Source organism: Meles meles, chromosome 18, assembly GCF_922984935.1.
Source record: "Meles meles chromosome 18, mMelMel3.1 paternal haplotype, whole genome shotgun sequence".
Taxonomy (NCBI): domain Eukaryota; kingdom Metazoa; phylum Chordata; class Mammalia; order Carnivora; family Mustelidae; genus Meles; species Meles meles.
This window is the reverse complement of record NC_060083.1, coordinates 12157114-12184124: the sequence shown is the minus strand read 5'-3', so window position 1 is coordinate 12184124 and position 27011 is coordinate 12157114. Positions and strand designations below refer to the sequence as shown.

Genomic DNA, 27011 nt, shown 5'->3' with positions numbered 1-27011 from the left:
AGGCCCTCACCACGGCCTCCCTCCCAGAAACCCCGCTCCACCCACAGGAGAGGCTGCACACCCATGAGGCTTTGGCTTGGTTCTGAATCAGCATTGACAGAAACTACTGAGCCCAGTGCGGCATTTTTTGAGAGACTGGCTCAGGATGAGAACCTTGAAGACACGGGTGGGGCCAGTCCTTGTGGTCTCCCTGCACTGGGGGAAACAGTCACTCCTTACCAGCAACCGCAGGAGCCGAGGTCTGGGCTCGGGTATAGACGGAACAGCAGACCAGCCCGTAACCTGCTTTCTCGCGGTGAGGACGCTACCCTGTGCCCCTGCTGTGCACCATGAGGGCCACGGGACGGGCTCAGACCCATGGCACCCTGGGCTCCTAGGAGTATGCTTATACGCCGGGCGCCCCGGAGACACCTGCAACCAGTAGCTACTAGAATGTTCTGAAATCAGAGGGTGAACGTCCTCAAGGAAAGCCTGCTGCTGCCGGAATGCAAGTTTTTGTCAGGACGCTGCGGGGTGTGTCCCGAACACAGACGAGCTCACCGCCTCCCTCAGCCACCCACAGGTCACCAGCAAGCCCCCCGAGCTGGGACGCTATGTGCACTGCTCCCCGGAATGCAAGTTTTTGTCAGGATGCTGCGGGGTGTGTCCCAAACACAGACGAGCTTACCGCCTCCCTCAGCCACATGCAGGTCACCGGCAAGCCCCCCGAGCTGGGACGCTATGTGCACTGCTCCCTGGAATGCAATCTGAGGCTTCACTGAGAAGTCCTGACGCCTCCCTGGTGACCAGCTTTGACGCTGCAATTTATGGGGGGAGGGACAGGGAGGGGACACACCAACTGTCCCCTGGAAATCCCTGCTCGCTCCCAATCCCCACGATAAGCCATGCTGCCTAATACTCACACCACGGAGGCATGTTTCCCCGGCCTCCCACTTATGATCACTCGGACTTCACCTTGAGAAGCCAGGCTGAGCACCGTGCAGGCTGGTCTCTGACCGTCACCCTCTGGCTGCCCCAACCTCCCTTCCCGCCACTCTCCCGTGGGGCTCATGCTGGCGTGGGCTGCAGGGGATCCTCTGGGAGCTGGGGTGCCCTGGGTCACGGGGGTCCCCAGGGGTTCTGTTCGCAGGACACCTGGCCTCGGGACGCACCGCCCCGCGCACCGCTCACTGCTTGTCTTAGGGGAGGTGCACCTGGAAACAGCTGCAGGGACCAGCCTGTGCACGTCTGCCTCGGTGCCGCCAACTTTTCCATGAGGGGAGGGCTGGGGCCCGTTTCTGCTCCCCCTGAACACACAGTGAACAAGTGGGTCTAGAAAGGAGGAACGCCCCAGATTTTCCTGAAAGCCATAGGTTCCCATCAGAAAACCAGCGGCCGCTCTTGCTGGGCCCCCAATCCAGGGTACCCAGGACTGCTCTTGCCTGGGGAGGACTCAGCCCAGGCCGGCTGGTTGAGAGGACTCACCTGGTTAGGATTAACTGCCAGGTGGAGTCTAGTTGCCTGTCAAATACTAATTACCTGGTTCACGAGTCGTTTGGTTGAGCCCAGTGCCTGGCTGAGACTACCTAGTTCCCTAGTCACCAGTTGAGACAGGTCACCCGGTCAAGACTAATCACCTAGTTGACTAGTTGCCTGGCTGACACAACGGGGGCTCACGACTGAGGACAGGCAGGGGGGCCCAGGAAGGTACTCACGATAGGGCTGGCGTTGATATAGTCCAAGTTGCTGTGGCTGTTCTCAGATTTCAGCAGGATCCTGGAGTGATCGTCTGCAAGCAAAGGCAGGAAGTTAGATGAGCACAGAGGCCGGTGTCCCCAGGGGCCACACGAGGGGACAGCAGGAGCCGAATGCCCTTCGAGGCTGCCAGCTGCCATGCTGGTGTCCCTCCTTGGGGCTCTGTGGAGGCCACTATGAGTCACATCCCCCCCATCCTCCATTCACACCCCTTTAGCCTCAGGGTGGAGAAGCGGGGAGTGTGGCAAGGGACACTGGGTTTCATCCAGCAGAAATGAGGTATTCTTGGGTTTTTCTTAGAGTCCGACACTAGGGTCAGGTGTTCCGCTGCAGGATTTTCTCTGGGATCTCCCTTCAGCCAGTGGACACATGTGGCCACCCACAGTAGACACGTTTCTATGTGAATACCCAGGTATCAGGCAACTGTTCTCTGCACACAATTTTGTGGTCTGGACACCGTTCTGTTCTGGAGATGACAGCTTTTTTTTTTTTAATTATTTTATTTTATTTTTTTTAAAAAGATTTTATTTATTTATTTGACAGAGATATCACAAGTAGGCAGAGAGGCAGTCGGGGGCGGGGGGAAGCAGACTCCCTCCTGAGTAGAGAGCCGATGCAGGGCTCAATCCCAGGACCCTGAGATCATGACCTGAGCTGAAGGCAGAGGCTTTAACCCACTGAGCCACCCAGGCGCCCCTATTTTTAACTTTTTGAGGAACCTCCACATGGTTTTGCAGAGTGGCTGCACTGGTTGGCATCCCCTTGTCCCAGCATTAAAGAAGCCTGCGTTTGTGCAAGGCCATTTGGTTCTTTAGGATGAAAGGCTGTCATCTTGGTCTGTTGGGTTTCTGAATGAAGTCGCTTTCCTTCCCTCACCACCCTACCTCTCGGCTTACTGGCCTGTTGCATGGTGAGCAGACTGAGCCCGGCCCCGGTTACACTACGCCCACGAGGTTCGGCAAGCCGCGGTCCGCAGTGTGGTGCCTCATGCACACATCCGGCTAGAGACCGTGCTGTGTTGCTCAGACGCGGGCACAGTTTCTGCAGGACACCCTGGGTCTCCTGCTGCAGCCTACACAGGATTCTGGAATAAAAAAGCAGCACTTTTGGCTGCTTCCAAAGGGTTCCAGAGGGCCTCCCGGGGGCCCTGCCACGTTGGAAATACGTTTGCCACAGCCAGCCTCCGGAGCCATTGATTGCTGCAGTGGGGATCCCTCCCGTCGGTCTGAGAACCTTTTACAAAGAGCAGGGTCACAGGCGAAGGGACGGGAGGGGTCTAGGGAGGAAGAACCGCACCCCCTGATTTCTGGCCTCAGACAGCCCCAGACGTCACCCAGCCGGACAGACGCAGGCCTGGGGGCCACTGGGCACCCTTCACGTCGGCTGGCACTGCTCTGTCTGGTGAGCAACCGGCCCAGGGCATCCCAGCCCAGCTGGAGTTTCTGGTCAGCACGTTCACGCTGCACAAAGTGGGAGTCTCGGTGACATAAACATGCAGCCTGGCATTGCGCTTGGCACTCAGAGCTCTCCATTCGGACAGCTGAGGAGACAGGCTGTTTGGAGAGCCCGAGCCCAGCGAGGAGGACGGGCTGTGCTCCGTGCGGCCCCGTGAAGCGCTGTTTCAGCTGCGCTTGCTTCCTCCAGGCTATGCTTTCCAAGCTGCCGTTGAGTCTGGGATGAGGACTTCGAATGCCTCAGAGTTCCGCTGCCTCCCATCACACACCTGACTTTGGCAGCAACACACTCATTTCACGGTTAATGGTGATCTGGTTTTATTTTTCATGTTGGGGCGCTGGGTGACTCATAGGTTGAGCATTTGCCTTCGGCCCAGGTCATGATCCTGGGGTCCCTGGATCAAGTTCGTCGGGCTGCTTCTGCTCCTCCCTCCCCTCATAATCTCTTTTTCCATCACTGACTCTGTCTCAAATAAGTTAATAACGTCTTTAAAAATAAAATCGGGCCATCTAAACCTCCCTCTGGAGCAGCTGGAGCTGCCCCAGAAGGGTCGGAGTCCAGCAGAGGGACACTGCCGTTGCCGGGATGGCCCGGGGGGACTTTGATGGGTTGGGCAAATCTCATCAAAGTGGCTCTTGTGGCTCGCTTGTGGCTCTTGGGGCTCGCTTTTTCCTGCTCATCTTTTTAAAATGGCTGATGTGGGGGCCAGTGAGTGTTAGGATGTCAAGCTGCCATCAAGCAGAGTCTGGCTGCCTCTAGTCTTTGTGTGGCCTGGCAGGATCGCAGGGTCCCCCGAGATCGCTTGAGCACGCTGGAGTTGAGGCAGGGCAGAGCTCATGACCACATGGTCCTCACCATCGCCAGTGCTCCCCTGACTGAGCACGGCCCATGTGAACACACACCCCTGCCCCGGAAGTAGATATGGGGGCCCCAACCACGGAGCGAGGATGCATAGCCACCTGGGGGGTTGCCCTTCGGCTGAGAAGGCCATGTGTTCTCTCGGTTCTCCCAGACCTCGCTCAGGAGCCAGGAAATGGGAACTCAGAGTCCTCCTGTCTGTATTAAGCCCTAAGACGGAGCTGTTTTCTTTCACGGGGTCCACAATAGTGAGCTCTGTCAGGGAGAGGAGGAGAAAGACACCTACCAAGAGGAAACTTGTTATCTTGGTATCAACTTGTTATCTACACATGTAGGGCACGTTCCTTCTCTTTTTTCTTTTTTTTTAAAAGGTTTTATTTATTTATTTGACAGAAAGAGATCACAAGTGGACAGAGAGGCAGGCAGAGAGAGAGAGAGAGGGAAACAGGCTCACTGCTGAGCAGAGAGCCCAATGAGGGACTCGATCCCAGGACCCTGAGATCATGACCTGAGCCGAAGGCAGCGGCTTAACCCACAGAGCCACCCAGGCGCCCACGTTCCTTTTCTCAACTCCTTGCTCAAGTGCTTCAGTGCTCTCTGCTCAAGGGTAGTCACACACACACACACACACACACACACACACACACACACACACACACACCTTTCATCTTCCGGGAATGCGGCGCTAGAGATAGAAGGGGGTCTGTGTCTCCATTTTAGGTTCAACTTATTTTCATAAATTCCAACAGAAGAAACAAGTTCTAGAAGTTCTTCTTGATTATGAGTGGGACAAAGAGCACGTGAAGACAGCCCAAGGTACATCTGGAGGGCTGTGGCCGAACCGCAAGTGGGCACGTTCTGCTCTCACTGTTGTCTAGAACATGTCCACAGGAGCTGTTCAAGGATGGTGTGTGGAGGCTTCCTTCTAATCTGTCCTGTGGCACCAGGGTCCTGTTTCTTTAGGTTCCTGTTATGCCATTTGTGCCATGTGAGCTGATACATGTGGTCGATGACCTTCACAGCAGGAGCAGATGAGTTACTGGACACTGACTGCCTTCACACGAGGCATGTGCAAGGTCACGCTGGACATCGGCACCGCGTGAGGGAAGTCTTCACTGAGCGCTCTGCCCACGTCGCCGTGGGGCCTCCCACTGGTTCATGACTTTCTCTCCTGCTGGCTGCTCTTACCTTAACTTCGGTGGTGTGGCTGGCAGAAATGCGGAGTGTGTCCGGTGACACCCAGCGCCGTGTGCTGTGGAGTTGGGGCTCTGAGTCTTTACGGGGACCCATTACCCAGGGAAGCTCAGCGGCATCCGCGGCTGCCAGTTTCTCCTCAGATTTCACAGGGCCATGGACAGTCTGGTGCACTGTGAACACACAGCCTACGGCTCTCTGCTGCCGCCGGCTCCCAGCCGCTAAAGCTGGTCTAGCGATCCCGGCCAGTTCTGCATGGCAATGTCCTTGTTGATTTGGACTCGGCATCATTAAGCAAAGCTATAAATGTCTGCAGACTGGATTCAAGACTGAGTAGCTACACAGATAGCAAGCTTCTTTGCAGACCTGGGAAGCGGAAGACCACAGTGAGGTCAGGAAACAGGCCTGCTCTGAAGCATAAGTCCTCCAGAAAGGCTGGCTCAAGCTTCTTCCCATGGCCTTACCTTCCTCAGTAAGTAAGCGGGTGCTCTGCTCTCGGGTAAGCGTGTTTGAAACCCTTAGCTCAAACTCTAAAGATCTCTAAACCTCCCAGAAGAGAAAGCCACAGGGTTCCGCTCAGTGCCCCTCGGGTCAGCACACAATGCTGCGTTTGGGGGTCTGGGTGGTGAGATCCCAGTCACGGTGCCCTCCCGCATCCAGAGCTGGTGAGGGAACACGACCCGTTCTGTCACCCTACCCGTCACCCAACACAGAGCCTCTCGTTGGCCTCCGGCTCCGCATGCAGCCAGGGGAGGTCTCGGAGTCCCACAACGGCCTGGTCTGCCTCGTGGCTTCAAGAGTTCCACCCACATTGCCACCGATCTCTCAGAAAGAAATCCCCAAATTGGATGGGCAGCTTGCTCTCCAGGGGAATGACAGTGCAGAGGAGGACGAGGGCTGGACCATGCCAGGACAGCCGCGCACGGGCCTCACCCGTCACCGCACAGCCCTGGGGACAAGGCACTTGTGTGCTCGGCATGTGTTCAGAGCACAGCACAAGCAGGAACTGACCCAGGGGTTCCTGGTGTCTGGGGCCTGGCACTGCCCACCCAGCCTCTGTGGGGTCAAGAATTGACCCGGGTGACCCTTGTCTGCTGGCATCCCCACCCCAGGGCCCTCGGGCCCCACATGGAGTGTCTGGTGTCCTTACACAGAGAGGCGGTCATGGAAGGAAGACGACGTGTGAGACGCTGAGCAGAGCCTGGAGCCGGTGCTCCCTCAGGGCCTCCGACGTCGGCCCCGGGGCCAAGAGCTGCTGGCTGCTGTCGCTGCTATGGCCTGTGGTCTAGGGTGCCCCGGGCTGTACACCTGGAGTCAGGTCTCCATCCCGCTCCAGCTTCTGCACAACCAGCTGGCCTTCCCCTCGCCTGGCTTGTCGCACGTTCCCTGACGCAGTTTCCCCGTCTCTCGCAGCGAGACCATCAGGAAGGGTGCCAGCAGCGGGAGAGGATCCGGATTCTCCGAGAGCGTTTGGCAGACAGACGAGGGGCTGCATCTGGAGCCCGGCCCGAGTGGGGGAGCGGGCACTGGCCCTGCTGGGACGTGCGGGCGGCCCGCCGCGGCAGGTGGAAGGAGCGCTCTTCCCACGCTGGTGTCGGGGCCATGGCTGCCGAGCACACTCGCAGGGCGCCACGTCCAATGTGGAGGGCAGAGCCGAGGGAGGCAGTGTGGCCGGCATCTCGTGGGAACGGGGCCACACGCACACCAGTGACCAGAGCGGACGCCACGTGAGCACAGCCTCACCATCCGCATGATTCTGCTGAGCCTTGCGGTCAGTGCCCACGGATTTCACCTCTGCTCATGCGAGGAACCACAGCACACACGAGGCTGGGATGAGGAAATGCAGGGTGTGCAGGTGGCGGAGGCTGTGGCTCCCGCAGCCCCGGGGCTGGGCAGTCACACACATTAAACAACAGAGCTGGGTTTGTGGGGAGCACAGGCTGCCCCCAGAAAACAATCCCACCTACACCCATGCTGACGGGGGACTAAAGCCCCTTGGGGGTGGACGGTGGGCATAAGCCATCGTCTTCGAGGACAGTCCTGACATCTGAAGGGGACCCAGGCGGACAGAGTGTCCCCTGACCCTTGGCGCTGCTGAGACAACATTATTCCCCCAGGCCTTGCACACTCGGATACTTCTGGAAAAGTAACAGAAGAGAGCACGGCAGAAAACTTGCTGATTAATGTAACAGAGGTGGGGAGCAACTCCTAGACACCCCACAAAACTAGCCCTTTCCATGGGAGAAGGGGTGTGGCACTGGGGATGGAGGACCATGATCGGACGTGGGAGCAGCTTCTGGCTTCCTCAGTCCGTGCGACTGGGCCCCAGCGGCCAGCACCTCCCCCTGGGTCAGAGGGCGCCACACGGGCGAGGTCAGCGTTCCCGCTGAGGGAAGGCCGGTGTCCACCGGCATCTTCTGGACCTTTCCCTATGCGACGATGCGAGCACTCTCCATGGAAATGGGGTTGATGTGGACGAGGAGACAGGGAGGGAAGCAGTGGAGGGGAGGGGAGTAGAGGGAGGGAAGCGTGGGCCTGGGGATGGAAAGTGCAACTTCGAATCCTGATTTCCCGAGGTCCTGGGAGCCCACAGACGAGCGTTGCTACTCACCCGCACTGACTTCTAATGAGGAAAATATTACTGAACTCATAGCAACCTTGAGAGGAACGTGGACAGCTCATCTTAAAGTGTCAGGTTGCCAGAAAGAAAACCCTGGATGGACAGTTAACATGTAGGCAGAGGAGAGAACTTTGTTCCAGAGATCCTAGAAGGGAGCCCAGCCCCAGAGAGAGGATCGCTCAGCATTGGGGCCCCGAGGCCATGGCTGCAAATATCCCATGTAACAAAGGGACAGATGCCCAGAGCAGCAGGACGTGTGGGATTTCGAAGGCCACATGCTGTTGTCCACCCAATGAAGGGGTCACACAAGGGTGCAGACCTCATAGGAGAAGTGCTGGGAAGGCTGACGCCCTCTGTGGGTTGATGGTGGAAAACAGAGAGGATGATCACTGACCACCTTTTCAGCTGCGTTTGTTTAGACCTAAAGATCTCACCAGGTACGAAGTCTCTGTCTGGTGCAGAGGAAGCTATGTTAACAGGCGATTTGGAGAAAAGGTATTCGATTACAGCTCTGCCTGGACCATCTCTTTCCAAACCAGGAAGGGCAGAGACAGGGGGTTGAGGGATGGTCGGCGGATGCCGTTCGCTGCCAGTCTGGTGATCGATCGAGCTCAGGCATTTATGAGTCCTGCAGGGACGCCACAGAAGCATGCTTGCAGCTCATGTTCACGGGGGCCACTTGGAGATGTGGAGACTGGCACGGCCACTCTCAGTCTCATGGCGCCCCTGGGCCCCGGGCCTTGGCTGCGAGACCAGAAAGGGACGGGGCCGTGGAAGGGGGGAAGCAGGCCTGCAAACAACAGGTAAGCTCCCCACGGACCCATCGGGACAGTCCGACTCCTCGCTGATCCATTCGCGATGCTGGAATGGGAATGCGGTCGGTGGGAGAGCAGCTTCATTAGGGACAGGTCACGTCAGAAAACATAAGGAGCTGTTTTCACAGGACCCCCAGGAGGGAAGCTCCACCTGATTACATCGTGGTCATGCAACATTGTACGCAGGTGCCTGGGAGGTCCGCGGTGCTGATGATGGACCAGAACGAGAGGCTCGGTTTCTAGCTATAGTGACAGGGTTGTAGGAACATAGGAGAACAGAACATCCTTATTTTTAGGAGGCACAGTCTAAAGTATTTACATGGATGTCACAATGCCTAAGCTCACTTTGAAAGAGTTCAGCCAAAAAATGGGTAAAGCACATACATGTCGAGGAAAATCGGCACAAGACTGCCTGGCAGCTGGGCGGTGGGTTTGCAGGCCACCGCCCAGTGGTCATTTCTACTTGACTGTTTTCAAGCTTCTACAATAAAACATGTGGAGGAAAGCTGTGCTGCGGGTGACGTTTCTTTGCCAGGGCTCCTGGGCTGGCCCACATGGGAATCCCTCCTGGTCCGGTCTCGCTGCTGGCAGCCTGGGGCCACCTGCTTTCCTTTCTTAACCTCTGGCTCTTCTACGGACAACCGGGGACAAAGGACTGGAGCCTCCCGGGGTTCACATCTGTGGCTTCTACCCCCGTGTCTACATGTAAGTGCTGAGTGAGCATCTTGACGTCCCCGGGGCCACCCAGAAGGGCTGTACGTGAAGCCCTTGCTCTCCACGGTCCACTGAATGTCCTGGCTCAGACCTGTGTCCACGTGGGGGGCCTGGGTAAGGCAGAGCCCGTACTGACCCCGTCAGATGTGTTGTTATAGATGGAGACGCATAAATCATGTCTGTCCAACGTGCAAACGTCAGAAAGCTGACGGGGGAGGGGTGAGTGTGGAACCAGAAATTGAGCCCTTGTTGGCGGTGACCAAGGACCCGCGGATGGAACTGAGAGCAAAGTGTCTCAGCGGCATCTCGGTGAGGATGGGTGTGGACGGGCAGGGACGGGGGGTGGGGGGGGATGGGCGGGGATGGGCAGGGACTGGTGCATCTGGGCGACGGAGGGGACCAGCCGGCCTCATGGCTCATGGTGTGCGTATGGCAAGGTGGCTGTGGATGGGTCAGGGAGGAGGCACACCCCCAGTCTGGGCAAGGGAGCTGGGGCCTGTCCAGAGACGGTGGCTTGGGCTGCTGGCAGGCAGCATCACGGCCCCAGACCTCGCACCCCCGAGGTCAGTCTGTTCACAGCAGCGGCGGGGAGCACAGGGACCAGAGGCAGTGCCCCCCACACGGCTCCATGAGCCTGTGGCCTGGCTCCGAGCAAAAGAGGAAAGGGAATATAAAACGTGAGCTGTGAGTGGTTAAGTTGGCTGACAGTCACTGCAGCTCCTGAACTGACCAGCCCAGGGCACCTCCAGCCCAGGTCCTGGAGGCACAGAGGGGTGGGGCAAGGACAGCACTCCTAGGTCCCCTCAGGACACGGCCTTGTTTCCTGAAACACTGTTTTTGCCTCTACCCGACTTCCCTTCGAAACAAAATCCAGAACCCCAAAACGGGCCCTCTGCCCCAAGCAGCATGGCTGCCCGGGACAGCGTCTGTCTGACGTGCCCAGGACCATCTGCTGTGGTGTTTTCCTCAGCTCTGGGAGGTGGGAGAGGTGCCTCAGATGGGCCCGGATGCAGAAAGACGCAAAGGCAGGTGGAAGGCTCGGGGGCTGTGCGGGCTGTGTCCGGGCTCTGGGGAGCCACGGGGTCCAGCTGTTGGAGTCCACAGATGCCGGCCGGCCCGTGCTGTGGAAGTCAGGCTGTCGCTCCAGCCTCCTGGGTGGAGGAACCACTGAAGGGTTTCCTTGCGTGGACAGGTGCGGAGGCAGGAGGACAGGAGGCCCTGACTGCGGGGGTCCTGCCCTGGGTATCCAAGAATCTGTCAAACCCAGCAACCAGGGAGCTCAGGGGAAGGGACAGGGCGGGTCACAGCCCAAGAAGCCAGTGCTGGGAAAGACGGATCTGGCTCCCTCCTGCCCATGTGGGTGCCGAGAGGGGTGGGTTCTGTGCTGATGGCCCCAGCCCTTGACCATGGGCCCCACACTGGCTGGCAGAGGCCGGAGGTGCGGGGAGCCGATTCTGTACCATGGGGAGTGTGCACGCCTGGCCACAGGAAGCAGGGTTTCCAAAAGAGGAGGCAATTATCTCCGGTACAGTCTGGCAAGACCAAGACAGTGCACGTCCCCACCCCCACCCTGCTCAGGAAGGGGTGCAGGCTGAGATCCGATGGGAGGACTCCCCCGATGTGGGAAGATGGCCAGAGGCATGGGAAAGGGTGGTCACTACAAACGCTTCTGTGCCAACAGCGTGTGGTCCCTGCCCCGACTTCCCAGACCAGCACAGCTGCGCCTTCAGGACCCGGGACAGCGAGGAGCCCAGCCAGGCTGCAGGGCACCGGCCACGTCTCCCCAGTGCCACGGGAAGAAGCAAGAGGCTCCTATCAAAGGGCAGGTGTCAGGGCTCCCATGACCTTGGGACGGGACACTGCACCATCACTAAATTCCTGTGGGCACAGGGGCCCCATGGGCTGCTGTTGTGGTCTGGGTTTCCATTGTGGGAGGGGTGCTGGAAGAAGGAGAGACTTTGGGTTTTAGTATTTACTGTTCGGGACCCCGTAGTCCAAGTAAGCGAGCAGACCCAGGGGATGTTCTGTGTAGGCCTGCTGGGTGTCCGTGTGCCCCAACCACTGTGCACCTGAGGCTCAGGTGTCAGCCTGCCCCCATCCCCAGCCAGGTCCTCCTTGAGCTCAGTGGCCTAGCTAGAGCCTCACATCTCCCAGCCTGTCGGCGGCCCCTGCACACAATAGGCACCTAATAAATATGTCAGTCAGTTGTGGGTTCTTTGTTACTTACCTTCTAAATACAGAAGCTCTTATTTTTATGTTGCTTTTAAAATTTTTTAAAAAGATTTTATTTCCTTATTTATTTGAGAGAGAGAGCAAGAGGTGAGGAGGGGCAGAGGGAGAGGGAGAGGGAGAAGCAGGCTTCCCGCTGAGCAGGGAGCCCAATGTGGGGCTCAATCCTGGGACCCTGAGATCTTGACCTGAGCCGAAGGCAGATGCTTCACTGGCCGAGCCTCCCAGGTGTCTGTAAAACCTCCTCTTTTTAAATCCCATCACGGAAAACACCTCAGACCTCATGGAAACGGAGGGCCTGGTCTGAGCCCCCAGGGAACTGTGAGAAAAAATCCCCCCCGGAAGGGCCTTCAGATGTCAAGGTTCTGTGGTGCCTGGGTCAGTGTCAAAGGCAGTGCAAGGGGTCAGCTTTTAAAAACCCTGACCTGTGAGGGGCGCCTGGGTGGCTCAGTGGATTAAGCCGCTGCCTTCGGCTCGGGTCATGATCCCAGGGTCCTGGGATCGAGCCCCACATCGGGCTCTCTGCTCCGCAGGGAGCCTGCTTCCTCCTCTCTCTCTGCCTGCCTCTCTGCCTACTTGTGATCTTCTCTCTATCAAATAAATAAATAAAATCTTTAAAAAAAAAAACAAAAACAAAAAAACCCTGATCTGTGAGCCCAGTCGGACTGCTGCCATTTACCATCAGCACACGTCCCTCGGCCGGTGCCAAGCCAGGTGAGGGGGGACCATCGGGAGCATGTTGGGGGGGCACCATGCAGGCGGCAGTGCTGGCTTCCAGGGTGCTGGGACACAGCGTGTGGGACACAGAGTGTGGCTGCGCTGTGTCTTCCAAAACGTCAGCTGACCAAGAACATTTTCCTATGTTTGAAATGTGCCTGACCACTCTTGCCTGCAGTTCTTGGGACGGGGACCAGGTCACTCGCTCACACATCAGCTGCACACGTGGGCAGCCTTCCGAGAGCATCTGTTTCTGGTAGCCACTTGGGTCCCAAGCGCGCCTCGCAAGCCTGTCCCCTCTGCAGGGGGTTCCTACCTTCATCTGGCTACGAGCCTGGCCTGAAACCTGCTGGAACACGGGAACTTGCTGCGTTTCTTAGCCATGTGACTGAGAAAAGATCCTGGTGGCCAGGCAGGGGCAGACCAGGCCAGTCTGTTTTCGCCCTCTGCGTGGGCCTGTCTTTCTGTCTGTGAGTCACACCACATACAACACGTAATCTAAGACTGTCTCCTACTGGATGCAAGTTGATTAAAGCACTGGTCTCTCTCTGTGTCTGCTTCCTGGTGCCAACCTGTGCAGAGAGCGGGCTCTCCATGACACGGTCAGGACGCGGGAGGCTGGTGGGCATCTGCGGACCCTCCCCCACACCGGGCCCACAGCACTGACAGTCCTCAGGCTCAGAGCTCTCCAGGATAACGGGAGGATCACAATCAGACAGGGGAGGCTCCACGAGGCTAAGAAATGAGTCTCAAACCACACAGCAGCAGCGCAGAAGGCAAGTGTTCACTGGGGCCCAGACGTCCTCAAACCAGGACTGTGCCCCTGGACCACAATTGAATCCACCGACTCCGTCTCCGGGCTGGAGATGGCTCCCCAGCCACGAGCGCCCTGCAGAAACCCAGGCAAGCAGGGGACGGCGTGGTGGGCCCTGCTCAGCCTGAGTTCCCCTCCCCCGACCCAGAGCATGGCCTGGTACGTACAGGTCAGCACCGCTGGAGAGCGGTTCTTGGGCACATTCTCCTCCCTCTGGGCCACGAGTGAGCTGTTGGGCTTGGCCTGGTAGACACAGAGCGCCACCCACTCCTTCTCCAGCCAGTTCTTGTTCTTCAGGTGGTCCTCCATGTAGGCCTGGAATGGAAAACAGAGACTCAGGGACAGCTGCGGACGGTGGGTCCTTGGTGTGACACGGGACACAGGGCGCAGCCCATGTGTCCCTGCGCGCATGGGTGAGGAAGTGGTTCTCCGTGGACCTGGGAAATGCACAGGCCCACCGGATGCACAGGGCAGGGCAGGCTCTTTACCTGTTTCGCTGGTTGGTTTCCGGCTGTTCGTGGCATGTGTGTTCCAGGGGCAGAGCCCGGCGTCAGGAACACCCAGGCATGGCATGGCCCCATCAGGTATTACCAACCAACGGGCAAAGAGAAGGACACAACACAGACCAGATCTGATCAACCGACCTGAAGCCGGTATAGACAACGTGTCCACACAGACACCGTTTTCCTTATAACTGACCTACTTTTCTGAATCAAGTGGGTGAGGCACTGAAGATACAGGCTGCTCTGACGTGTGCCTGGTGTTAACCAGTGTGGGGTGGCCGCAAAAGACAAACCAAAACCAAAACTCAGAACAACGGAGCCGATGTCCTGACCCTCGGCTGCTCAGACCTTAATCTTTCCGGACCCTTGTCTGTCAGCAGCAATGGCTGGAAGTGGATGAGGAAATACTTCCAGAACATTCGCTCCCACAAAGACAGCCCTGTCCGTGCATTCTCACCAATTTGTATAGCTGAGAAACGACCATGGCTTTAAGGAAAATCATTTCAAAGGACCAACCCCCAGCGGCTTTATTGTGCCCAACGGAAATACTGGTCCCACCCTGGGATGCCGTATTTGTGGGTCTTTGGTGTCATGTGTGGACACAAGTCTTCAGCTATATCCACATGCAAAATGAGACACACGCACACAAGTCCGGGTCCTTGGTGGTTAGGCACCCCCACGCCCAGTGAGGGTTGGCCCTGACCCCCGCCAACCCCTGCCGTCCTCTCACTGTGGGGAAGCACGCATGTCAGGCCCCTGCACAGGCCAGGACAGGACTGCCCCACACCTCCCCCCTGGCCAGCTGCACTGGACTTGGGGGAACCACCTGTTGGACTAGAGCTGACTCGGATTGGTTTGTGTTATTCACTCAACAAACAGCAGCTTATCCACATCGGTCCACAAACGACAGAAAGTGCCGTAGGAGAGAAGGCACCACCCTCAGGGCTGCCTGGCCCAGCAGGAGGGTCAGCGATGGCTGTGACCAGCAGCTGGGTTGTCACTATCACTTGGGGAATGGACACACAGACTTTTTGTACAGATGACACCGAATCACATGAGCCACGCGGTGGCATCCCTGCGACCCTCCGCGACACGGCCTCCTCAGGACCGGAGCCGAGGTTGCCGCGCCTGCCCACCCCTCCCCGCAAGGGCCCTGCACCGTGACCTCCACCCAGACAGCCCCTCCGGGTTCTTGGCAAGGGCAGGCAGTGGATTGAAATGAAGTCGAGTGGCCCAATCCGGAAGACATCAACTGCAAACTGCCTGGTTCTTTTCTTGCAAGACATCCTCCTGGAATACCGAAGACAGAGTTACCCTGATGAGGACAGCTTCGCATAAGATGACATTTAAATTCTGTGAAACATTTACCAGCTACAGTATGGTGTGAGGGAGCTGGGGGAGGGACAATTCCGGCTGAAGTGGGTACTCTCAGTGTTTCTGGGGTCACTGCCCTCAAGATGCTGTCTGCGAAAGGGGAGTTGGATGCCCCCTGAATTCCTGCAAACACAAATGTGCACAGGTTCACCTCGACAGAAGCAAAACCACGCCATGAGCTCGCTGGGATTTCTCAATTTACAGTGAGAAATACCAACCAGGACTGTAGGAAGCATGGCTGGAGGGAGGAGGGAGGGGGCAGAAAAGAGCAGATGTGGCTCTTTTTCCTCATTGAGAACAAATCATGTAAAGATACACTTGATTAGATTAAACGTGAGGGAACTTTTTCATTCTCCAGGCGTGTGCGGCTCCGGTAGCCTGTCTGTCATGCTCTGTTCTTGATTTGATCTGTTCTGTTAATGTTTTCATGAGACATCATTTATGATATAAAACTGATGTAATTTCCCCATTCATGGTTTTGGAGAATTTCCTCTTTCACGTTTGTAGATAAGATTCTTGCTTTTCCTTTCTTTCTTTTTTGAAGATTTTATTTATTTATCAGAGAGAGGGAGAGAGAGAACACAAGCAAGGGAGAGGCAGGCAAAGAGGGGGAAGCAGGCTCCCTACTGAGCAGGGAGCCCCATGCAGGGCTCCATCCCAGGACCCTGAGATCATGACCCGAGCCGAAGGCAGACGCTTAACTGACCAAGCCAGGTGTTCCAAGATTCTAGCTTTTCATCTGTGACACGAGAGTATGTTTTCATGTTGTCTGTGGGGAAGCTAGGCCTTAGTCATAAAATAATGTGTTTTAAACAAAACCAAAACCAAACTGGCAGAATAACTTAATTCTGGGAGTTCCTGTCTCTCAAGGGTGTGAGATGGGTGGATCAGAACAGGTACAGTCCCCTCCTGAGACACAGTCGCCTCTGGAACAACGGGGCAAGTCAGCATATGGTGAAGCTCCACTCAGGCTCTTGCCCCCAGAGTGAGCACAGAGCTGCGGGCGTTCAAAACTGACATCCCGATACTTCTGTTTTGTGTGTGTGTGCACGCGCCTGTGTGCGTGCGTGTGACAGTGAGTGTGGTGGCAATGGCGGGAGGGTGCAGGTTTTAAACTGCACATGTTTATTACACAGTAGCATGCATAGAAAAGAACAAAAAATGAAGGTAAGTGTCATGAAAACAAAAGCCACTCATAACTCTGCCACGCGGAGCGAACCATAAGGCTCTTCCGAGCCCTCACACGGCTGCCTTTCTCTCCCTTCTTCAGTGCCACTCACTGCTTCCGCTTTGGACAGCATCCACGTTACAGGACTTTCTTGTCCAAGATGGAAAGAAGCTGAGATGAAACTTGCCGCTTATTTTTGGAGAAGCCAAGGCCTAGATTCCTTAAACACTTACCCCAAAGCCTCTGGCAGCCACCAGCAGCACTGGAGCTTGGGTCTTGCCACCTGGGACGCAGCTGTTCTGTCTTGGCTCCCTCCTGCAACCTCCTCCCCACACCCCTCCCTTCACACCCACTTCCTAGTCCACTCACAGAGCGACAGGATCGCCACTCCTGGTCCCAGATACCACCGGGTTCAAAAACCACCAATGCAGTCTAGGCCAGCACTAGCCTTTGTCCAAACTTCGTTTGACCAGTCTGCTCGTTTCTGTCTCACCAAGACTACTTCCCCGTGTTTTGACCACCCCCACCCCACAGCACCATCATTCTTTACACTTTGTTTGTGTGATTCTTCTGTAATGAATCTATCCTGACTTTGAGGTTGGTGCAAACACTATCATGTCCTTTGTGAGTCTGGGGCATGCTCCAGCCAGCCTGTCTGGTTCTCATTTCCTACAAACCCACCCTCTTCATCAGACACTTACTATTTTAAAAGCTACGTCTTTGTGACAATCATCGCATTCTGCATTGTGCTCTGGCTCGGGGGCATCAGAACATTCCGTCCCTCATGAGATCAAGATTGTTGAGAATGGGGCCAATGTCTCATTCACTTGGCACAAGCTTTGAGCACACGGTCAGTATTTGTTGGATGACTTCTCACAACCTGGAAGTTTCTGGAAGTAATTCGTACTACAGATAAACAGTTTATGTCAATGATGGCATCCAAAAAAACTGCCATAGGATCTTCTGAAGTTGGAAGAAATGCCCTGACAAGTAACGCATGGACTTTGGAATGTTTCATTATCTATTTACTCACCTCCTTCCTCCTTGTGGGTTATGCAAGCCCTCCAGCATCCACGCCAAGTGGATGCTGCCACTTTCGAACGGTCCCGTGGCCACCCAGGCATAATGGCAGCCTTAGGAACTTGGAGGAGCCACAACAGTTCAGAGAGCTCTTCCCCCAACCCTCCTCCTTGGCCCTCTGTGTCCAGTTGTTGTCTCCCCCAGTTCTCCTCTGTCATTGTGTGAATCCACGCCCTTGACCAGTGCCTCCCATTCAGGACGTGATACGTGCTGCCATGGATGCCACGAGGGATGTTTCTAGAACCTGTCATCCCCAGAGCTGTGAGCATCTGCTGGTTAGATACCCGCCTCAGCCACATCACTTTACACAGTCCCTGTTACGGGCTCTTGAGTACCTCTGAATTGAAACTTCAAGAGACAGGCCCTGGGATACACAAAGTACTAGTTAATAGTACTAGTTAATAGGACTAGAAGGAAAGCAGCCTGAGCTGGTGGGACCCCACTGTGACGTGCACTCTGGAAACGTAAAAGAAGTGAGGAGTCGGGGCTTAGCAGTAGTTGGTTCCATCTGCAGGGCGTCGGCAAGTCAATCTTGACAGCTACTTCTGGTCATTAAGGAGTGTTGGGAAGCAGGACCCTGAGCTTTGAGAGGGGTTCACTGTGCTCTTAATACTTGTGCCCAATTCACTTGTGCCCAATACCTTGTGACCAAGGTTTTGGATGAGTGCTGAGCGGGGAGCTGTATAAACCTTTTTGAATTCTGATAGGTTTCCTGGGACTAGACTTAACGGGCTTGCAGAAAAGATAATTCCCAGATAAAGTGTTTGTGGGGAAAAGGCCGTGGGTTCCAGAACATGGCTTTTCCATGTCAGTAACCAGGACACACCAGCTGACGCCGGTCTCAGGCTCTGTGGCTTCATAGTTAGGGCAGGTGGAAGAGGAGCCAGCACTTCTTCTGAGTCCTCTGCCCAGCGAGAATGACACCAGCTTTTGTGAGCCGTACTTTATGAGATATTAACCCAACCAGAGGTGCCCCCATTTAATCTTCCTCGTACGAGTCCAGATTCCCATCTCGTGTCTCCTTTTCTGGTTCACACTATTAGAACACTGGTAGGAAGACTAAAGATCCTTTCTGGGTCACAGGGACTGTGGCCACCAGATGACACAGCGTCCATGTGTCAAACAAACTGACGGGCCTCCACATTGAATGGGATCATTTTACACAGAATCCCAAACTCTTGGGATGAAAATGTTATTGCTTGGAGACATGTCCACCATTTGTCTGGATAGCGCAAACATTTTCTGTGATGAGCTTTCTGATGGAATTGTCAACACTGTGACGTCAAGAAAGTGATTTCTAGAAATATGGAGCATTTGGGATGCTCTGGCACATGATGGGGTTTTACTAATAACCGCCAGAGCATTGTGTGTCTTTGGGAGCTGATCACAGACTCCACCAACAAAGCCTTCAGGAAAGCCCCGGGAGCTCCCACTCTGCTGGGAAGCAGTGGAGGGGAGCAGACACCGGACTGGGCTTTGGAAGTCTTCTTAACAGTGTAGGACACGGCAAGGGCTGGTCCCCACATAGACTTTCTGGTTATACTCTCCTCTCACTAGCCCTTAATTCACTGCTGCATAAAATGGGGATCAGAACAAGGATTTCTCAAGGCGGTTCTGAAGGCTGACTGGTCACTTTGTGAAGTCGCTTTGGGAATATGAAGTGTGCCCACGCGGAGAGGATGGTGATCGTGGTGGATCTCCGTTTTTCTTTGGAAACAGAGGGACTCTCTTGAGTTGGTGTCTGCAATCTGTGACTTTACGGCACGTCCTGGGGACATTGTCCCTGACCTAATGACATACAACACATGGGTCTCCAGAAACAGCAGCCGCTGGTGCAGCCTGAACACAAAATCCCAGGGCTACTGCGGGGGCACTGCCACGGGGGCCATCGCCGCAGGTGCATCCGCACCGTCGCCCTGAGTGTAGCGACACCATGGTAAATACTGCCGGAGAGGAAAGAAGCAGCGCCAGCAAGCACACAGTCCCTGGCTTCAGAATCCTGTCCTGGTCCCCATGGACAATGGTCCTCCTCACTCAGTCTCCACCTCGTGTGGATGGAGCCAACATGTGCTGGGTTCACAGCCGGCTGACCGTGCAATCAGGGATGGTTCCGGAACTCATCCCCTCCTCTCGCCGTGCTCCCATCTGTGGCTCAGCGCCTCGGGAGGGAGGTATTGGTGGTCAGGCTTGAGGAGTCACTGGAAAACACCAGTAGAAGAGAAGGTGTGAACTCAGCCACTAAGGAGACGTTTTCCAGTGTGGAGAGCAGGTGCTAATACCCTGTGGCTGTTCGGACTCTGCGCCCCCAGCCCCCGTCCTGATGGGGACTGTTTCCCGGGCATTGTCTCATGTGCAGTGTCAACGTCCGGACTGGTTCCCAGGGTCATGAAGGAAATAATGCCACTTAGTAGAATTAGTCCCCACATGGGACAGGTGCACATCTACACTCTGATGCCAGGTGGCAGGGCTCTGCCTGCCTCTGAACGTCGGGTGCAGGGGCTCAGTGTTGTCGGGGATCATCTTGGCCCAGTTCAGGGCAACACGGAGGGACAGCGAAGGTTATTAGTTCCATGAAATGTGGGGCAGTTTCTGTGTCATTCCAGCATCTCCTGCCACCAGCAATGAAGGCATGTGATGCCTGGCCAGCAGGTTCATTATCACCCGAGAGAACAGTGGGAACAGCTCCCTCTCACGGAACACCGACGCTCATGGGGATGGAGGCCTGCGGACAAAGACGTGAAACGACCTCCAGTCGGCCTCACGTGCCCTCAGCCAGTGTATATAGAAACCATCAACGTCCACATCCGACTGCCCTCCCGGGTGTCCGGACACCTCCTCTGTGGGTCCTCACATAAGAAACACGCAGAGAACCACCCGGTGGAGCTTCATTCTACAACAACGCTGCCGGACACCAGCACCTGCCTGCCATGTCCAAGGCGTGTTGAAGCAAGCTGGGCTTTGGGAGACCCAGTTTTTATGGGGGAAGCTTTGTTTCCATTCCTTTCTTTACCTTGGTGCCTATGAGCGCTTTACTTTACTGTGTGACAATCAAACCTTTTGTCTGAGTGAAGAATGCAGCCCATTTACATTTCCTTCCTCCTGAGAGGACCTTGTGTTGTGCTGTGAAGTCGGCGAGCAGTAGACGAATGTCTGTAAAGGCAGGAGTAAGCTGCTTCTGCTGCCGTTTGGGCAAAGGGAGGACCTTTTCCTCTTTAAAAATCAACATTGCCACCTATCTTCATTAATACATGAAAGGCAAATGTTGATGCTAAATGTTTGATTTCCCGCAGTGAGAGGTTTGGATTCCAAGCAGAAAGTATGAAAAGATGAACGGAGAAGTTCGTAGGTGTCGTCATCCTGACTTTAGCGGCTCTCGGTGCCGGCCGCCGGCTTGGCGAGGGGAGAGGCTCCACCACCCGCACAGAACCACTCCAGACCCACGGCCGCACTGCTCTTTAACACCCTGAGCGGGCATGTGAAGGTCCTTGAGATTCAAATGAAATTTGACATAGTACATTCACGTCCTAAGAAGCACAGATCTGGTAAAATGATCAGAGGGTAGCCTTGTTGCTTCTCAGCTTAGGAAAGATTTGCTAGAAACAGGAAATGTGCTCCCAGATCATGTTCAGATCGTCGCCTGAGTCCTCCACAACAAAGCCGCGTAGTGGGGCCCTGCACGGAGGCCATCGCCTGCCAGCCCAGCGGGTCTCTACTATGCACCCAAGCCCTGCACCTCCTCCTACTTGCCACGGGACTGCTCGTCTCCCCGGGTGGCTCAAACACGCGTTCCTCTGGCAGATAGACACACGTTATCCTTAAAAATGGCAAAAAAAAAAACCCCACAGACCAAGGAAAGGCCAACTCAAAGCATGTTCCTGTGTTGTCAAAACGGACTTTACCTGGGAAAAGCAAACACAGTCTGGCCTTCAGCCTCTGGGTCATGTGTATAAAAAGCCTAAAGATGTATGTGTGAGGAATAGAGGAAAGGCTTGGGGTTCTAATCCTTTTGATTACATTTTTGAAATCGCTGCCATGGAAATTCATTCTAGGAAGGGAACATTTCCACACGTCTTTGCAGTGAGCCTGGTTCATCCTGGTGAGGTTGACCAGCAGGAACATCATGTGAGTGGCAGAAATGACCTCACCGGCAAGTGTGAACCCTTGTCATTTCCCCCAAACCCTCCCTCCAGGAGCTCTGGAGGCCCAGCAGAATCCCTGTGGAGGGGTGTCAGGGCTGTATCCGTGTGACTTAGAAACGCATGCTCACACGTTATGTCGTCGCCAATCTGACGGCAGTGACAGAAGTGTGAAAGGGTTAAAATGGTGGAGAAGAGTGCAAAGGCTGCCAAGCAGAGAGCCTTTAAGAGAGAGTCCCCAGCCCGCACGCAGGCCAGGCACGGAGTGGGTGAACATGGGGACACAACCAAGTACAAAGGAACATGCTGGGTTTGAGCCTGTGAACACTGAGTTCTCGGTTTTATTTAAAATCCCTTTTGTGACTGAAAAATAAAACACATGCCAGAACTAGGAAAATAAACAAAACCTGTAAAGAAAACAATATGTTTTTCAAAGAACGTCTGGGACGCCCCCTGGGCAGGAGTCTCCAAGGCAGGTGTGGAGACGGCTTCCGCATCCCCTGTGCTTCTGGAGGCTTGGGGAGAATGCAGGGGCCTCTCGGCAAAGCGACCACAGAGGGGGACTTGGAAAGTCATTACATCTTGATTATGAGGAACCAAACTAATTGGGAGCGTTATTATAATTTTGGGTCTTGGTATCCTGCATCTAGAACCAGGTCCAGAATGGCTAGTGATCGTATTGACAAAAGAGGGGCCTTGAACTGCAGCGGACAAGCCTGTGGGGCATTTCCTGGAATCCATCAATAATTACCCCGGCCACAGGGTGGTCTTCTGGGGGTGCCGCACACAGATGGGCGGTGTGTAGCAGGCCACCCTGCTGGACTGAACACGCACGCTCATCGAGTACATGCGTGACTTCCATTATCCTTTACCTCACAGACTTGCAGAGGAAGAAAACCACAGCTTGATGAAAACTCACGATTAAAACCTCTATGGGAATGGGTAATAATGAATGCCTTCTGTCCCAGAAAGGTTCTATTTACTAAACTTCAAGAAAGAGGCAGATCTGTCATTACCACCTACTCTTACTAAACAGGAAGAAGGGAGAAGGTCTGTCCTCCAACATGACGGGGGCTCCATGTGCATGTGGGGGCAGCGGGAGCGACTCGGGCTCCGCAGGGAGACGGGGTAGGGGGGCGCATGTTGGTGGCAGTCACGCTGTCCCGGTGTTTCAGGTCATCACTCCTCGAGGAGCTGGATGAGCTTAAATAAACAATTTTATGAGTCTTATTATCTTATACAGCATCTTAGAAATTAAGGTTCTATGAACAGAGGTTAAAATACAGCGATGGAAAATAATTAAGAGAATTATACCGTACTTTCCATCCACGTACAGGTGTTAAAGTTTAAATTTCAGGCAAAGAGCTGCCTTGACTGTATGAGTGAAAGTGGAACTTCTCCTGTAATTGGGGGAGCGAGACCCGAGCTGCACTCCTGGTGCAGACTCCTGCCTGGTGCTGGTGGCTTAGTGACTTATTTATTCATTATTCACGTGGTCTTGAGCACGTCAGACGAGCAGTGTGTGTGTGTGTGTGTGTGTGTGTGTGTGTGTTCCGGGGACCCAGCAGAGACTCAGTCTGTGTGTGGCTGGTTTCTTCAGGCAGGGGACAGGCCGCAGACAGATAAATGAACATGGTTACAATGGTGACTTCATAGAGCGGTAAGAACACACGACAGAGATTAGGCGAGGAGTGGGTGCGGGAGGCAGGGGCTCAGACCCCAGGAGGGGAGGCCCCTCTGATGAGCAGATTTCTGAGGGTATCCTGCCCGGTGGGAAGGGCTCATCGTCTCCAAAATGAGTGGTATCACAGGGAGACAGAGCAGCCAGAGTGACAGCCCGGGGTGGGAACGGGTCTGGACTAGTCCAACAACAGAGAGAAGGCCAGCATGGCAGGAGCCAAGGGAGCGAGGTGGGGCAGCGGCCTGTGCCCCGACTCCAGGGGAGCCTGCCAGTCGCGCGGGGGGGGGGGGGGGGCGGCGGCTGAGGTCAGCAGTGAGATCCGCGGGAACCCTCTGGGGTGTTTTAAGCAAAGAAAGCACATAATGGGAAAGATGCTTTTAAAAGGTCACTCTCACCCCAGGCGGAGACCAAGCCCACAAGATGAGCCGTCCGCATACGAAGTGCGGGGGCTGACATTTGGCGACAACAGCGGGGAGTAGGGCATGGAGAAAGGGGAGGAGGCGTCCTGTATTCCGGAGCCGAACTGCCGGGAATCATTGACTGGCAAACAGGGGACCCGAGTCCAACAGAGACGGCGCATCTGCTTCCCCGGCTGCTCTGCCTGCCACTCCTCGGTTTCTGGGACCTGCACTTTGTATGACGTTCTGCAGCCGGGCCACAGCTTCGTCGGTCACCCAGCCGCCACGGGGCAAGGTCCCGCCGAGCTGGTCGGAGAAACAGGGTCACAGCATTCATCTGCCCCAAGTCAAACGTTGGGGTAAAATCCGACACATTCCATCCACATTCTTGGCATTTCCAGCACCCTTCACGCTTTCCCAGCGTGGACGAAATGTGCGGATGGCTGCTGCCCCACACGGTTGTCAACATCACCACACGTGTCCAAAGAGCCACACAGAATCAACAGCCGACCGCTTGGCTCCCGGTTCAACACGTACAGTCCCACAGCCACACTGTCCGGAGCAGCCTGAGGCACGCAGTCACGCGTACAGTGGTTCCCCAGGCGCACACAGGTGTGCGAGCGCGGCTGGGCCCAGGCCCCGGAGGGCGGGGGCTGCGTGCTGGGCAGGGGAGACGCGGTGCTGACTCCTGCCCTCCCACAGCCCCCGCCAGGACGTCCCGCCGCCGGCCCCAGAGCTGCTTCCACGTGACGCCAAACGATTCCACGAGAGGTCTGCGGATTGGAGGAGAATGATGGATCCGTGCATTAAAGTGTATTTTTAAAAATCTTTTAAAGACTGAAACCAAGAAGACATCAGGTTGAAGGAGAAAATGAGACTTCTGAGGGAACGGAAAGAGAACTGCTCTGCACCCCCTGCCTGTGCTCTTTGGGCGCCAGGTGGGGGGCAGCCCAGAGTTTCCAAGGAACTGCCACAGAGCCCCACGTCCCACGAGTCCTCCATCCGCGCGTGGCTCTAGCGTGGCCTGAAGCCCAGAACACATGTGGGGTTTGCTGGGAGCCCTGAAAGGGAACCTGCCCTCCCACGCCAAGCTTCCTGGGCTTCTAGAAACACAAACAGGCCCTCCCCTGTTGGTGGCGACACCAGGCACTCACCCGATGGTGCTATAAATTTAGTATTTTAGTCCACATCCTCAACTCTGGGGAAAAGCAGGACAAAAAAATAAACATGAGCCACATTTTAGGTGCTCCCAAAAGGCCAATTATTTTACCCCTTACAGTCTCTCCACTGCCTGCAGGGAGGCTGGCGCCTCGGCAGTCAACAAATATTTGCTGTAGGAATCCCCTCCTGAGACTGTGGGAGGGCTCCATGTCACCAACTCGTGGCCCCGGTTTTCGGAAGCGGGGCCCACGTGGGGACACCTGCATCCATGCAAGAGCCTTGGCAGTGTCGCCAATGAAATCTTCCTGGGCAGATGGATCCCAGTGCTCCGTTTAATGGTTTTCTTTGAACAATATTTACCATTTATGATCTCAACTCACAGGAGCATTCAGAAGTGGGGAAAGGCAGATTTCTAGACTTTTAAGCAGATTTCCATTGCTTTTAACATATTCTCATATGTTTTAAGTTTTTCAGCTCTGGCTCCTTCCTCTGGCTGCCTGACGGATCCACTCACCTTCGCTGGGATATTTGGGAATATTGCATAATCCGTTCCCGGAATGCATGAGCAGTTCTGGGCCCTATAAAATACTCATTGACTTTTAAAAATATTTGCACCCCACTGTCAATGAGGACAAATGCACACAGAGTCGCAGAAAGTGGCTGTTTTAATGGCACACACTTTCTTCAAACCTCTCTTTCCACTAAAACATTTTCTTCAAAATTATTTTCATAAGAAAGATGAACAATTTCAACATTAGCTGCTAATATCCTTTCATTTAAAACTCTGCTGATAAAATTCTTTGCTTGTCATTCAAATAGTAAGTTATATATAGATTTGAGGCTTCCATCTCTGGCTTCATTAATGGTAAATTGCATGCAAGTTTGAAGCGTAAGTCTGCTTTGATACATCTCAAAATGCAATTTCCACAGCCTCCCTGGGCTATGCACAATTAATTATACAGTTAATAAGGGTACTATATTAATGAAAGGAGCATTATTCATCCAGAAGACCTGCCTTTACCAAATATCTTCTGTGTGATTCTCTTCTTTTTGTAATGTTGGTGTACAGACAATAACAACAACCAGCACCCGTCCCCACAACTCCTCAACTGACAACATCGCGATTTTAAATATCCATCTGCTCATTGGCAGCTCCTTCAATCATCACAAGTCTAAAGAAAAAATAGTTCAGCTTTATGATATTTCTGCTGATTTCTGCTTCTTAAGAGTTTAAAAGTCTGCCCATGGCATGTTGAACTCTTGAGACAACTCTTTCCTAAGCAAGAGCCTTCCTACGACAGCATCTAGCTTCTACCAATGACGGGCTGGGAGTCAGAAGGGACTTCGCAGAGATGACGGGACCCGATGGTCCCCCGTTCCCTCCTCCCCCATGCCAGGTCTCTGTGTTTTGCAGTAAGTAAATCATTCCATCTGTAAGACTGAAGTTTGACTACGGTTCTGCGCAGACACTGATGTTAACTTTTACAAAGAAAGTTCACGTTTCTGAAACTCTGATGTAGAACAGAAATCAGAACACTTTAACTGGAGAAGAAAGCCACCCAACAACGCTGCATTTCTATTTATTTCTACAGATTACTTCAGCAGTATGAAAGAATGTGTTTGCAAAGGGTTTTACAAGTCCCTATTGACATAAATTAATATGCTTTTTATTAAATGAGAACATGAGAATTTGATTTCAGCTGTAACCATGTCCCTTTGACATATGAAAAATACCTAAAGATGCAAGTTATTTAGAGACTCCATTCATGTATGAAATCCAGCAGGAAACCAACGCTGGGTTCCAAAGAGTTGACAGGAAATGCAAGATGGGGACACAAGAGGAAACATGTCATGAAAATGCAGTCCTAGGACAACCAAACCCTGAAAGACCTTCCGTTAACAAATTCTTGTAGAAAAATAGGGTCTCCAAACCAAGGGCACCCACTGCCACCTCTGGACCTGGAGGTACCTGATGGCCACTGCTACATCTACATGGCAGTGCGGGCACCCGATGGTCACAGCTACATCTACACCAGCCATGCGGGAACCTGGTGGCTGCTGCTACATCTACCCGATGGCTGCTACTCAGCAAGAGGAGGTGAGATGGAGGAATCGGTTCACCCGTCCTCTCTGTCTACACTGGCGTCCGTGACTCAGGCAGCACTGGTTCCTAGTGCTCTTCAGAAGCAGGTTTTGAAGAGCTGTGTCTCCATGCGGTGGGCCAGCAGACTCATGCATTGAATGGCTGTCCACCTACCGTCCCCAAGTGGAGGGTCAGCTGCAAAATTCACAGGGCCTCAGTGGTGTGACACGAGCACGGTGTCAGCAGTCTGAGGACAGGGCCCTGGAGAGAGGGGGAG

General features: G+C 54.6%; 1 protein-coding gene across 1 annotated transcript in view; it reads right to left on the bottom strand.

Annotated features, from left to right (window-relative positions):
• LOC123929383 (receptor-type tyrosine-protein phosphatase N2-like) overlaps nt 1-26691 on the bottom strand; it is an 87087-nt gene extending 60396 nt beyond the window's left edge. Inside the window, exons 1-6 of the mRNA XM_045984961.1 lie at nt 26621-26691; nt 23946-24150; nt 23724-23796; nt 23547-23632; nt 13318-13465; nt 1695-1768 (exon numbers count right to left, since the gene is read on the bottom strand). Of these exons, the coding sequence (XP_045840917.1) occupies nt 1695-1768; nt 13318-13465; nt 23547-23632; nt 23724-23796; nt 23946-24150; nt 26621-26691 (657 nt within the window). The remainder of the gene's footprint in view (nt 1-1694; nt 1769-13317; nt 13466-23546; nt 23633-23723; nt 23797-23945; nt 24151-26620) is intronic.
• Between the last annotated feature and the right edge of the window lie 320 nt (nt 26692-27011).